The sequence below is a fragment of the Desmodus rotundus genome, chromosome X, assembly GCF_022682495.2.
Source record: "Desmodus rotundus isolate HL8 chromosome X, HLdesRot8A.1, whole genome shotgun sequence".
In the NCBI taxonomy this organism is placed as follows: domain Eukaryota; kingdom Metazoa; phylum Chordata; class Mammalia; order Chiroptera; family Phyllostomidae; genus Desmodus; species Desmodus rotundus.
The window spans coordinates 81737930-81752923 of NC_071400.1; the positions used below are offsets into that span (position 1 = coordinate 81737930).

A 14994-nucleotide genomic window follows, 5' to 3' on the forward strand; every position below is an offset into this window, starting at 1 on the left:
CACATGTATCTGGTTCGGAAATTAGAGAAGTAATCTCTGGTTTGTTTTATTTTGTTTTTTCAAGAAAAAATATCCTTTATTTTTGTCACAATGGTGGAGTTCAGTGCTGTACATTAAGATTATAAAGCAAGATGCTGAAATGCAGTGGCTGATTATTCACAGTAGACATATTAAGTCAAGAAGCTTATCTTTTCTCTCTTTGCTAAGGCACAAAGCCTGAGGCTATATGCATTTTTATTACACTTTAGTATCTTGGTTTTCACTTGAGGATTAAAAAGAAAGACAAGGTACAGTGCCCGTATCCTGGTGGATTTTAGGATTTCTTGCTTTAGTGAAAGGGAGAATCTCATAAAGCACCTCAGATTATCGCTCAAGAAAGTATACCTACTTCCCTGATGACCTAGAAATTCAATCTTTTGTTTCTCCTAGAAAAGATCACATTGTATTTTGGGTTTTTTCCCCTGGACTTTTCTGTGCAATGCAAAGCCATGTTTTAAAAATAGTTTCGATTTGAGGCGAAACTATCTGTAATAGTTCAAGAAAGTCTTGTGACTATTTGGGAAGCTTACAGGCCACGTTGGGGGTGGAGTGAGGCAGAGTGGAGGAGTGGGGGGCTTGGGTCCAAGGAACCTGGGGGAGACAGACTGTATAGGCTGACCAGAAGTGAATTCCTGTCAGAGTTTTCCCTCCAGTTCTGACAGATCATCCCTGAAAAACAGGAGAAGTGCATTGCTCCTTCCCCTGTCCTTTGTGAAGAAACAGAAAGTATACTTATTTATTTAGCTTGCTCCTTATGCAAAAAAGGGAGGAGGACTGGATGTTGTAGGATTTGGAAGTACAGTAGATGACCTCTTCAGTTGGTTCATTTGTAAATAACAGGTAACTAGTTTGGCAGCTCAGCATCAGTGAGAGAAAAGAAAGGTGCTTTTCTGTGCCCGGGAGGAGGAGAGCTGGGAACTGGAAACAGGGGCTCCCGGCATCCAAGGTTTTGTGATAGGCGGTCAGACTGACTTTGAAGGGAGTCAAGGTCAGGAAGCTTTGGAAAAGCTGTGAGGATAGTGCGAGATTTCAGGAGCTTCGATTTGCTTGGTTAAAGATGGGTGCGTGCAAAATTCTTTGTTCCCTCCCGACCGTCATAACCCAGGTGATCAGTAGAATGAACTGAAAATCTAAAAGTGTAATATTACCCAAAATATAAGAGTTTCACTATTGGGACCAAAAAAATGGTTGATTTCTGGTGCCTTGTCTTTTTTTCATTTATCTTCAAGATTTCCACATGCTTCAGCCATCTCTGAGCATGAATTTGGTACCTGCTAGATACATTGCCTTTTTTTTTCCAGACGATACCAGTCCTATTTATCCCCTTGATAATTACTTCAGATCGCCACTTGTGGTCCCAAAAATGCCCCTAGAAAGGAATGCTCCAATGACCACAGAAATGTTTGTGAGAATGATATCTTCCAAATGTGGGATAAATAAAGCTCAGGAATAAATAGCTGAAGCCAAAATGTGAATGATTTAATGGTGTTGCAAGGTGAGAGCCACTTGACTTTGGTTCCTGCTGCAAATCACGAGATACATTAGGAAAGCTTTTTAAAGGGAACCTATTTTTTAAAACAAAATCTTCATCAGTTACATCACCCAAGCAGAGTAATTCAACTTCCCTCTGCTAGCTCTGAGACCCAAAAAAAAAAAAAAAGCAGAAGTAACGTTTCCTATGATCTCCTCCCCTCCCATCGCGTTTTACATAACAGTCTGTAGATATAACCACAGCTAAAGATTTTGACAAATGAAGCAGGATAGGAACTTGATTGCTGCTTTTCTAAATTGAAATTAATGATACCCTTAAGGTCCTTGATTGTATGAAGTTGACTTAACGTTGATATAGCCTGACTCCGTTATCACAGAACGAGGCAGGCACATGAGCATGAAAACTAATCAACAAACTTCCAAGGCGCACTTGAGAAATCAGTGACGTGGAAGCTGAAGGCCTTAACAATGGACAGAGGACTTGCTGCTTTGTCCCCCTTTGCTTTCCGGTCCATGGCAGGGTCCGACAGAATTAGAGGACTAAGCTTCCTGCAGCAGTGTTGGGCTGGCTCTAGGCGAGGGCTCCTGCTCGCATCACGCCTCACCTGTCTTGCAAGGACGCGCAGCTAGTTCATTTGAGGCGCTCCGTGTCTGCCTCAGCAGCGTGTCTGTGCTCTTCTGGCAGGATGTACAGAACATAATTGGGGAGGGCAGGTGAGAGTGACGGGGTGGGTGGAGGAGAGAGGAAAGGGAAAAGAGCGAATAACAAAAGGAGTGAGAGATTAAGAAGGGAATCAGCACAGAAACATAAAATAGAAGGGGGGAAGCTCTGAGAGAGGAACATACAAAGGTGGTTTAATGATGGCCTCAGATGGCACACATTAGCATCCATGCCATAAATCACACAAAATCAACGGATAATTATACTCCCACTCAGAGTGAGCACTGTGTTAGCACTGGTTGCTTTTCCTGTCATCTCTCTTGCAGTCAGATGCAAGGAACTCTGCTTAACTCCTAAGTATCTCAATGTCAAGAAAACACCTCAGGAAATTCAAGCAAAAGAGAATTCAGTCTACAAGCCCCGACTCTTCTGCCACAGAGCTGTACCTACCACGAGTCCTCATCCCAAACCTTATCTCGGACCTTTCTTTTCAGTCCCAACTCAAAAGAAATCAAAATTGGAAAGACGATGGATTTGAACTGTAAAGGATTACAATTAGCTTGAAAGGATTGTAACTGGAACTGTAATGATCACAGGAGAGTTTCCAGGATACTGTTTGGCCATGCATTTACGAGTGTTTCCGAGTAAGGATTCGGAAGTAAGAATGAATGATGAAGGCCTCCCCCAGCACTGCCACACGCATCCAGAAAACCATACAAACCGCATCATTTCAGGGCAGAAAGTCATGTACAGACTGTAGAGGGTCATTGTGGGCCCGTGCATTGTTTATTCGCTAGCTGCACAGCAGGAGGAGAGCTGGTTTTTTATGGGCTCATTAGCGTAGGTGTGAAGTCTGGCTTGCGCATGGGTATTTGTCATGTGTCTAGACAGACTGAGAGCCAGAACATCCAAATGTGCATGCCCGGTTATATCTTTTCCCACGGCTGGGGCAAACGCGATTTATGCGCATAGTGCCAGGAAGAACACTTGGACGCCGGAAGGATATCACATTAGCAATGCATTTCGACATCAGAAGGGAATCCTTGGCTCTGCTAAACCTTCCATAAGGGGGAACGCTTCAAAGTAATTAACCAACAGGTCAAAGAAAAAGTGGAAACCTTTGAGAATTCGAAACAAAGTTAAGTAGCAAACGTTTAGAGAAACTTATTTCAAATCTTTTCAGGGAGCCGCAGTGTTGTTGCCTGTGTTTTTCTGTCTTCTTTTCTGCTCTTTCCTTTCGACTTATTTAGTGCAGTTTTAAAGAAAAAAATTAAATAAAGATAATCTTCAAAATGCACAGAAGACTGGGCTTTGGGTAACAGTCACAGCTGGGAATGAAGTGTGTTCTCATTAACGTAGGTGAATGACTTGGTGCTCATTCACTATCCCCAGAATTACCCTTGTACTTAGCATAGTGCTTAACAGGGGACAGGAAGTCAAGAAGTCTTTTCATTCACCCATTTATCAAATATTTAGTGAGTACCTCTTATGTATTAGGGACAACGTGCGCTATGTGTCTGTGAACGAAACAGAGAAGGTCCCTATCTTCCTGGATGAGAAACTTGCATTCTGATGAATTTGTTTAAATGACTGTGGAGCTTTTCCTGATGGCATGAAAGCAGGGAGGTCTCTACAAACAGTATACTGCCTACAGAACTCACCCGAAATGAGAAAGCCAAGGAAGATAATAATTAGTCCTCATAGCTTTCATAGGAGAGGAAAACCTTTCCCTTCTTCCCTTCTAGGTCCTATGGCTAGGCTAATAATTAAATTGACATAAGACACATTAACAGAAGGAAAACAAATTTAATTTCATATATACAAGAGCCCATAACAATGTGAGACTCAGAGAAGCGACCAAAGCAGGCAGCTTTGACACGTTTTAGACAAAGAAAAAATGTGTGAAGAATTACCAAGGCAAGGGGGGTATTTAGGGCGAGTAAATGAGTGAGGAAGCAACAAGCTTTGTTATAGAGCCTTGTGGGCCCTGAATTCCGGGTAACAGGGAGGGCGCCTTCCACATGGGGGATTCATTTCCTGCTTTCAGGGGGACAGAGGATGTCAGAGTGTCCTTGCACCAGCTGTTGCTTAAGTAACTTTAGTTCAAAATAATCAACGTGCCAGCGTGGCATATTTTGGGATGGCATATTCTGCCCCCCTTCACGTTCAATTATGATTGCTTAAAAATTAGAATAGAACAAATGTGGGGGACATTTGGGCTCTTGGTTTGTGTTACAAATTATTGCTTCTTAAATTTTGGAAAACCAGAAATGGTTTTCTTCTCCTGTTTATAACTTTGATCAGCAAAAATAAAGGAAGGAGGGAGGGAGGGGAGGGGAGGGAAGGGAAGGGAAAGGAAGGGAACAGGGGAAAGTCTTTTTAAACTTTATGTTGGGAATCTTGAAAACAGAATCTCTTGTTCAAAACAGAGTGGTTATGGTGAAGATTCTTGAATAAGTGGTACATTAATTCATTCAACTAATATTAGCTGAGCACCTGCTATATGCCAGGTTCTGTACCAGTCACGGGGGGGGGGGGGGGTATAGAGGGAAAGAAAGATGCAACCCTGTCCTGGCGGAGCATAGAAAAATGATTTAATTTTTCTCTGTCATGTTCTTACTGAAGAATCGCTGTAAACTGGATCACGGTTACTCATGGAGCAGATGGCAATTCTCTCCCCATCTGGGATAGTTCTAAAGAATAGACCCTTGTGTATCAATAGATACCGATTTCTCCCCGTTCTCAGCTTTCGTGATCTATGATCTAATAGTAGAAACAGGATGTGTGCTTCCCCAAAAAGATGTTACACTTCTCTTTCTTTTATAAAAGGAAACAGAGGTATTGCCTATTAATTCCGAGGGAATTGGATTCCTTCTGCCTCTTTAAATAATTCTGTTTAAACTCCTTCCGTTCTTCCCTCTCTGCTCACCTTCTAATGCTCAGTCCTACCCTCCCTTTTTTCTCACTTCCCTTTCTTTCTCCTAATGACTGAGGCGCATTGCTCCTCTCTAACTGGCTATACCTGATGTCTCCAGTTAAAGGTTTCACTGTTAGGTTAAATGTATCATACTCCAAGTGAATTCACAGGCCCATATGCCATTCCTGGTCTTTCTAATTTCCATGTTTCCATCAGCAATACCCCCATTCTCCCAGACTTTCACATTAGAAACCCAGAAGTTCTCTTTGCTGCTGTAAATAGTAAGTTCCATGTGCCCTTTATCCATGTTCCTTGATGACCCTTCCCCTATTTTCCCCCATTCTCCCTCTCCCGCCTCCCCTCTGACAGCTGTCAGTCCATTGTCTATGAGTCTGTTTCAATTTTGTTTGTTCATTTATTTTGTTCTTTAGATTCCACATATAAGTGAAACCATATGGCATTTGTCCTTCTCTGTCTGACTTATTTAACTTAGCATAATACCCTCTAGGGCCACCCATGTGGGCACAAGTGGAAAAAGACTTCGTACTTTTTTCTGGCTGAGTAATATGTATCACACCATGTTCAGCCGTCCATTCGTTGTTGAACACTTAGGCTGCTTCCCTATCTTGGCTGTTGTGAATAATGCTGCAAAGAACATAGGGATCCATTTATCCTTCTGAATTAGGATTTTGATTTTATTTCCTGATAGATACCCAGGAGTGGAATTGCTGTGTCATATCGTAGTTCTGTTTGTAATTTTTGGAGGATCCTTTGTACTGTTTTCCACAGAGGCTGCACCAGTTCACAGTCCCACCAATGGTGCGCATGGATTCCCTTTTCTCCACACCCCCGCCAACACTTCTTATTTGTTCTGATAATAGTCATTTTGAGGAGCGTGATGTGATAGCTCATTGTGGCTTTGATTTGTATTTCCCCGCTGATGTTTAAATTCTTGACAACATCGAATGTATACCGGAAAGTAATTCTGAGATTCTCCTTGGGTAAGAAGGAAGCAACCCGCAGCGATCGGGGCCTATAATGGTCTCAGGTGTCGCGTCCATGCGGCCTCTGGGAAGTCCCTCACACATTGTCAGAGGACGCGTCCTGTGGAGCACTCATACCCCCGTGCCTTTGGCATGTTCCCCCTTGGGATTTCTTTCCCAATATAAGAAAAGATTTCTGGACAGTGTCCTCTCCCATACAGCCTCCTCGTTTGCTCTTTCCCACCCCCAAACGTTCACATTCATCTCTTGATGAATCTGTTCATGGAGTGGTGCATTGTACATTTAGAAATAAGTACGTGCGGCAAGCGTCCCTTTGCGTGTGTTCTTCTGCCATCATTCTCTCTAGTGTTACGGTACCACATCCTTCATGACCGAAAACTGACCTCGTGTGGCACCATGCTATAGATGTGACTCTGGGTTTGGTCTGCATTTGATCTATTAATTGATTAAAAGAAAGAAATGACAGCGCTAGACGCTTAGGAAATGTTTATAAAATACTTTGTTAAACTTCATTGCCAAAATAGCAAGCAGTTACGAGCCAGAGCCAGACTGAACAAGTTTTGTTTTGTTTAACCTCTCATACTTCAGTTTCTACATTAATGAAGTGGGGAAGTAATCTTCCTTCCTACCACAGAGTGATTGCGAAGGGTAAATAAACTAATTCGTCCTGTCATCAATGAAGTGCTTATAAATGTTAGACATTTTTTGTATTGTACGTGGTGCTTTGTGCATTATGACCTGTTCCCTTCCATTTGTTAACCATAATAGCAACAATAACACTGGCCTATAACATATCCTGAGCAATTATCATGTGGCAGAAACTAGGCCAAACATGACACATGTATCCGTTTATTGAATTCCCACAAAAAGCTGTATGAGATAGGTTATATCGTTGTCCTATTTTCCTGATAAGGAAAGTTAAGACTATTCACTCAGTAATGTGCAGTTTGCACTTAGAGTCAGTGGGCATTCCTGTTCTCTCTCTCTCTCTCTCTCTCTCTCTCTCATACACACACACACATATCCATTGATTTGGTCAACTAGTCATTAAGCAAATATTTGCTACCACTTAACTATGTGCCGGGTTCAGTGCGTCCTGCGGGACAGAGGGTGGGAGAGGAGAGATAAGCAAGAAACAGTCCGTGCTATCAAGGAGTCTACAGTCCATCACAGGAGATGCTCACGTGCATACAATTACAATGAATGACATGATACAAGTACTTCAGGTAGAAACCACGTGCTGTGAGAATGGTGAGGAAGCAATCACTTCAACCTGGGGGACTGAAAAGTAAGCAGAAAAACATATAAGAGCCTTGGACGGGGAGAGAAGGGGACTAAGAGCATTGCAGAGAGAAGGAGCAGCATGAGCAAGGCACACGGGGTGTACTGGACGGAACATCACGGGACAGGAGGGGAGAGTTTGGCTGGGAATACAGAGTCCTAAGGTAGCTTTGAAATGTTCCTCATGCTTTTCTGTGCAAACCCTACTTTTTTTTTTTTTTTTGAACTCCACTTGGTTTTCCAAGTATCCGGTCCAAGCAAAGATGGACAAGGCTGTGGAGAAAGTAAAAAAAGAGATTGTTCTGGACCTATGCTAGACACTTGATTGATATTAGGTCAGAGTTGGCTAGGGACCAGACTACCTGAGCCCCTTTGGATAGGTTTAAGACCTGTTTTACCTCTTGGGAATTATCCACTTCACAAGAGCAAACCCACTCGAGCTCTGGTGGCTCTGGGCAAGCACTGACCAGCCTCTAGTTTACGCTGGGCTGTTCAGAACCAAATCAAGATCCAGTGTCGTGGAGCTAGGATGTGGGTGTGTGGGCCCGTCACAAGTACCTGGTTGGCAGGATGCCAGATGACAAAGTATACCATTTCACCTATAAAATTCTTCCTTTTTTCCCTGCCCAAAATGGAATTTACTAAGCTATCAGGATATTGTGTCAATATATTGTAGAAGAACCTAATACGAAAAAAATGGTAACTTTTCTTCCACGCCACCTAGAAATATGCTTCCATGTCCATAAAAACTAAAATCTGAAGATCTCTCTTGTCTCACTATCCACCTCATAAATACTCTGAATTTACCTTGCCTCTGCTTCTTTGATACTTAGCTACTAATAAATTGTTTGGTTACTTATTGTCAATGATTAATTATGACTCAATGATCCATTAACTATTGATTAATACTATTCCAGAAAAACATTAGTCAAAAAACAATAGACTTAGTCAAAGACTAAGACAAAATACGTCATTTCTGAGGTCCTTAACTCACCTAGTATCATAGCGAATGGCAGCCTCCCTCCCTAACCTTTTCATGAAAGATTTAGAGTTGGCATTTTTGTTGGTACTAATTGGAGCTGTAGTTCATCCGTGGCTGCCAAGGAGTGTTTCAAAAATTCTCATTTTAACATTGTCAAGAGAGCAAATCTTAATTTGTTTGGCCTGGGTTTGATAAAAATGGATCTTGGAGGCCACCTACGATAAGTGGATATTAAAACCAGGGTTAAAAATTGCCGCGTTAGTATTCCAGCCTTAGAAGGCCAAAAAGATGTTACCAAAGAGGAGGATACATTGTTCTAATTGTTCCTCATTAGATACGATGACAGACCATCATTTCTCTCCTCTTCCTCCCAGGTGGCCGTTGAGGACCGCATCAGGCAGCTGCACGAAGCTCACAGGGATTTTGGCCCGGCGTCCCAGCACTTTCTTTCCAGTAAGTCATTGTCAGCTTTCATTGCTTAGCCTCTTCATTGCATCTTGGTGGCTAAGAAATAAGAGTTGAATTACAATCATCTCTGCTAAATGCACTGCGGGCTTAAATCATCCTGAAAGATAACTTGGTGGGTGAATTCAGAAGGTTAGGAAGAGGAAGACAGATTTGATTATTTTGTCCAGTCTTCAGCGAACACATAATCGTTTTCCTGCAATGTATTCTCAAGTGCTAACTGGGGGGAGGTTTTTAAGTCTTTAGTTCTGCTTTGAGCAGTTCACTTAATACAGCTGGTAATTGTGCTATCATAGAATTATATGATAATTCAATATGTATTACTGTGAATCAATCTAGAATTCTTTATCCCTGTATAACTTACTAAATACTCCCTGCCTCCAAGTTGGAACCTCAGCCTGCATCTCCTTTCCCTAACTCTTCTTACCGCTCTTTAATTCTTGACCTCTATTCATTCTGTATATTTTCCAGTTTTACTATTTTATCAATTGTTTTCATAATTAATTATTTACATATATATCCTTAATAAATATTGTCTTTTGAATCATTAATATTAAGAGGAATAGACTTAGTTAACTGAAAGGTTTTCCTAAGACTTTATTTATTTATTTTTTTAGAGAGAGGGGAAGGGAGGGAGAAAGGGAGAAAAACATGATGTGTGAGAGAAACATTGACTGGTTGCCTCTCGCACGCCCCGTACTGGGGACGTGGCCCGCAACCCAGAAATGTGCCCTGACCCGGAATCCAACCAGCAAAGCAACCTTGTGCTTCGCAGGCCACTTCTCGATGCACTCAGCCACACTAGCCAGAGCGTGAAAGTTTAATATTGGAATGCCCTATTAATATGAAAATCCATGTTAAATTGTCAAGCTCCTGTTTTCCTCTGACTAATGTTATTTATTTATACCAGTGAGTCTTTCATTGCAAAAGCGCATATGTTGAGTTGTTTGATATTTAAAAAACCATACTTCTACCACATGGAATTAATCTATGATAACATTTTTGTGTATTTGTTTCTGGTCATGCACGAGTCTGTATGAGGGTTTAATCATCATTTTAAAGCAGTTATTTTGTGCCTGGTAACGTTACAAATGTGAACTAATATAATCCTTATAGCACCCTATCAGGTAGATAGCATTATTATACGCATTTCAAGGATGAGAAAATGGAAGCATATGAAAGGGGACCCAAAAAAACTGTAATGATCTTCTGGAAGGTGGGCCCCTTGTAATACAGGCTTCCCCCACTAGGTGAGTGTCCTAGGAACCATTCTGTATCAGTGTACCAGCTGGCATTGTGGTGAGAGGCTGCGTTTGGCTTTACTGAATTTTTTTTGAAGATTCAACAGCTTTGTCATTCCATGATGGGTGATTTACGAGCACACTGGCCCACACCACACTGAGTGTTCAGCAGTTTTTAACCAAAAAAACAGCATGACCCCATGCCCCACCCTCCCTATTCACCCTGATCGACTTTTTTCCCCTCCGGATGAAAAAAATCCTCAAAGGGAAACATTTTGCTGATGTGGAAGAGGTGAACCAAAAAATGGCAGAAGCACTAAAAGGCATCAAAATCAACGAGTTCAAAAACTGTTTTGAGCAGTGGAGAAAACGTCTCAATAGGTGTATTGCATCAGATGGAGAGTGCTTTGAAGGTGACTGAAGTTTAAACATGTAAGAATAAATATACAGTTTTTTACAAGTACATCTGGGGATTTTGGGTCCCTCTCCACCCCCCCGCCCCGGTACAGTCACACAGCTAGCAGATGACACAGCCGGTACTCAAATCCAAGTCTGTCTTTAACCGCCACCCCAGACTGCCTTTTCCTTGATTTACATATTACAGGGAGGAAGTAATTCTATATGATCTCCCTTCACTTTTCTGACTTTTTTATGGCCATTTGCTAGTCCTTTGTTTTTTACTTTCCATAGATTAATGAAAAGATCCAAGCTCACAAACCTTTTAAAGTATTTGACTACATGCTCTCACTCCTGTTCACCATTGTCTTTTGGAACAAAAATTCCTAGGTGATGATGATCCTGTCTTTTTGTTATATGAGGCATTAAGTAAGAAGTTGTCTTAGTTTCTGACTGGGCCGAACCTTATTATTTGCATGCAGTTGTTAAGTGAACAGTATCACACATGCTTTGGAGGTGCTGGGATAAAAGAGGCAGGTCAAAGCTGTGGCCGTCATTGAGTGGGATTATGGCTTTTAGGAATGGTTCTGGAATAGCGATTCTCAACCTTGTTCATCTCGTGGCACACATAAACTAATTACTGAAATTCTGCCGCACGCCAAAAAAGTATATTTTTGCTGGTCTGACAAAGAACAGACATATTTTTGATTCATTCACACTGTACAGCTATGGTTGCGTTGGCTGTTGTGATTTTTTATTCGACAATCTAAGGGAAAAGAGGCTAGTGCCCCTGACTAAATAGTCAGGTATTGCGTGTTTTAAAACTCTTTGTGGCGCACCGGTGTGCCTCTTGCAGCCTATCACTGTGCCGCAGCCCACAGCTGGGAAATCGCTGCTCTAGAACAATTATAAAGCGTGCAGATTTTGCCTTCTGCATTTTTCCAGATCTCTGCTCTGCCTAAGTTGCCCTGGTAACAGCCATTCTACTCGATTTCATTGAGATTAAATGCAATAACATTCTTGTAAGTGACTCATAAACCATAAATAAAAATATTACCATTAGGAATATTAATTACTCCTCAGGCACCACGCGTATTCATTCATCCTTCATTCCCTCTGTGTGCCCAACCCGAAGTCCCGTGCCTTCCCCATGAAAACCTCTTCTCAGAAAATGCTATGGTATACTCATTCAACCCAGGTGGCCGGTAAAGTTTAATGCGTACCTCTCTTGGGTCATTTGCATTTTAATAGGGTGCAAAAGCATAAACCTGAGCAATGGCTCTCTGGCGGTAGACCATCAGCTGCAATCTCTGAGCTGTGAGGAAAGAGTGTGGAGGGGCCACGTGGAGCATCCTCCCACCTTTCAAACCATGCCACACACACGCCCACTTCCCAAAAGGTCAGGCTTGAGGAAACATACTTATGAAGACACTCACGTACCCTCCTAAAGGGAGCCAGAGCTAGAAGTCACCAATTTCTTGGATACTCATGTGGACTATCAGGGCATATATAGAAGCTTTGCTTGCACATATCAAAAAATACCGATTTGCTTTAAGGGGTGGTTGAGACATAGGGCAGTGAGACTGAAGACTAGATAAAGATTATTTTGTTTATGTTGTTCTTTTTTAAATTACAGAGGTAATATATGCCCCTGAAAGAACTTTTTGAAAGCAGAGAGTACAAACAGGGAAAGAAAAGTTGCTAGTAAGAATGTGGTCTATAAACGTTCTGTCTTTGTCTTGGTGTGTGTTTCTGTGTGTATTCAGATTCTGGGGTGGGCTCTTTTTTTTTATTGTTGTTCAAGTACAGTTTGCATTTCCCCTCCTCCCACCCCAGCCATCCCCACTTCCCGCCTCCATCCCACCCTCCCCCTTGGTTTTGTCCATGTGTCCTTTATAGTTGTTCCTGAAAACCCCTCCCTCCTTATCCCCCATTATCCCCTCCCACCTTTCCTCTGGTTACTGTCAGTTTGTTCTTAATTTCAATGTCTCTTTTTTTAAAAAGCAATTATTTATTTATTTTTAGAGAGTGAGGAAGGGAGGGAGTAAGAAAGGGAGAGAAACATCAGTGTGAGAGAGAAACATCAATTGGCTGCCTTTTATATGCTCAGGTTTATGACCTGCATTTTTTCCCTTAGAGCTATAATAGGACTATTTTTGTGTGTTTGAGTATTCCACAGAGTAATTTTTTAATGGCCAAGTAGTAGTCCCTTTTGTGACTCTACCAGATTTACCAAGGCAGTTCTCACTCACTCGATATTAAGGTTGTTTCAGATTTTTCACTGTTATACCCAAAATTGTGACCAACATTCTTTGTCGACCTTTAGAAACACCTCACATTCTTTCTGTAAGATAAATGCCTCCAAATGGAACTTCTGTGTTAAAGGATGTTTACAGTGGTGAGACTTTTGATCTGTGTTGCCAAATGACCTCTAGAAAGTTGCACCAGAAATTAAGTGCACCATCAAAACCATATCTGAGGCAGGCCATCTCTGAAGTCACTGGTCCGCTGTTAAATGGTGTTCTATAAAAGCAAAACAGCTTCCCTTCAGCAAATAAAAATATGTTTGAGAAAATACCACTAAGGTCAGAATTAATGAGTTTGAATTGATAGATGTCTAGTAATTTGCTTTCAGGTTCCTAGAACTAATGATAGGGTGATTTCTAAGGTTTAGAAATTACAAACAAAAGGAAAAGAACAGCCACTAGCAGCAGCCCCGCCACACAAACGTGTGTTTTCTTCCTATTCTTTCTTGGTCCCTCTTTGTCTCACACACACACACACAGAAACACACACACACACACACTCCCCTTTGATTGTTACATTACTGTCTCTCTTTGTTTGGGTTTGTTTTTTTTTTAAGATTTACTTATTTCTTTTTAGAGAAAGGGGAAGTGAGAGAGAAAGGGAGGGAGAGAAACATCAATGTGTGGTTGCCTCTCACGCGCCCCCTACTGGGGGTGAGTGGACCTGGCCCACAACCGAGGCCTGTGCCCTGACTGGGAATCCAGAATCCAACAGGTGACCTTTCACCTTGGGGGACAATGCCCAACCAACTGAGCCACACCGATTCGGGGCTGTCTTTGTTTTTTATCAGTAGAGAGAGGCAGCCTTCTTCTAAAGAAAAATATTCACTGTTTCTTTTTCATAGCCAACCTCTGTTTGTTAAAGCAGTCATTTCTTTTATGTTAAATCTGAGAGTAAAGGAGAAGAGAAAAACATTGTAAAATATGACTCTTATATTGATACACACTAGCTTGCCTTTATTTCTAGCTTTAACATTCTACCACTTCTAGTTGATTTCTGCCACTGAAACCAAGGGAAAAGGAGAAATTCTAACTGTGTGATACCTTAAAATTATTATTTAAAAATATTGTGGTATATTATACATATATGTAAATATTATACATATTTTATATATATATATATATTTGAACGGTACAGTGTTGATCTCTTCATATGTCAATGACCAAGGAAGTACTATAGTATTCATTGGCACACTAGTTTTTAAATTGTCCATTTTTTATTTTCAAGAATTTAAGACCTTTAAAAAAGAATGTAAGATCTTTTTTCTGGCCATTTTCTCAATTCTCTGGGCTTCTGTTCAAAATCTTACTTTTCTCATCAAGAAGGGTAACTATAGGTTTGAATAAAGGTTAAAAATCTTTCTGTAATAGTAAAAAGAACTCGCAGTTGTCTTAATATTTTACAAGTTCTAGAATTCCCTAAAGGAGCATTTCCAAGCCAAGTTCCTTGGGCCATTAATGTTCGGCATTGTGTTAATAACTCTCCCTTAAAAAAACGTATTTCTGGAGTCAATAAGACTGGAAACACACACACACAGGGCTATAAAGGGAAGGCAGTTTTTTTTCCTGTTGGAATTCTTAAAGCCTGTAATATACATTCACACTCTAAACGGGGACAGAGTCGGTAGCTCCTGTCCATACTTATGTGACTACGGAACCCTTTTTCAGGCGCAGCAATTACTTTCTCACTAAACACGCCATAGAACAGAGTGTGGGAATCCTTCCTCTAAAGTGGAATTTGCCAAATGGTTTCATGGCAAGAACTTTCTCTGGAAGGCAGTAGGAACATGATCCAATGAAGAAGAAAAGGAATATTCTTTTAACTTATTTTTTTATTGTTATTCAAGTACAGTTGTCTCCATTTTCGCGCCCCCCCCCCCCGTGCCTCCCCACCACACCCATCCCTGCCTCCCACCCTCGAACCCACCGCCTTTGACACTGTCCATACAGAAAAGGAATATTTTTAAAGCAATTGGATCAACTCTCTTTTTCTTGAGGTTCTCAGTTCACCCCCCTGCCCCCCCACCACGCCTGACTGTAGAGAAACGTAGAGAATATTTGTATGAGTTGTTTTCAGACTGTTCATTAGTAAATCATAAAACCACTTTAATGACTTGCAAACAACCACTTTTTAATGGAATGGCATAGAACAAACCAGAAATTATCAGGGTACCTTGCACGAGCACAGTTAAGTGCTGTTTTGACACTGTG

The 14994-nt window shown here is 41.3% G+C and overlaps 1 protein-coding gene across 8 annotated transcripts in view; it reads left to right on the top strand.

The window, feature by feature from the left end:
- Positions 1-14994, top strand: part of DMD (dystrophin) — a 1965474-nt gene that overhangs the window by 1735888 nt on the left and 214592 nt on the right. For all 8 annotated transcript variants that reach the window (XM_053917632.1, XM_053917633.2, XM_053917631.1 and 5 more), the window contains one exon: positions 8750-8828. In XM_053917632.1, the coding sequence (XP_053773607.1) occupies positions 8750-8828 (79 nt within the window). The remainder of the gene's footprint in view (positions 1-8749; positions 8829-14994) is intronic.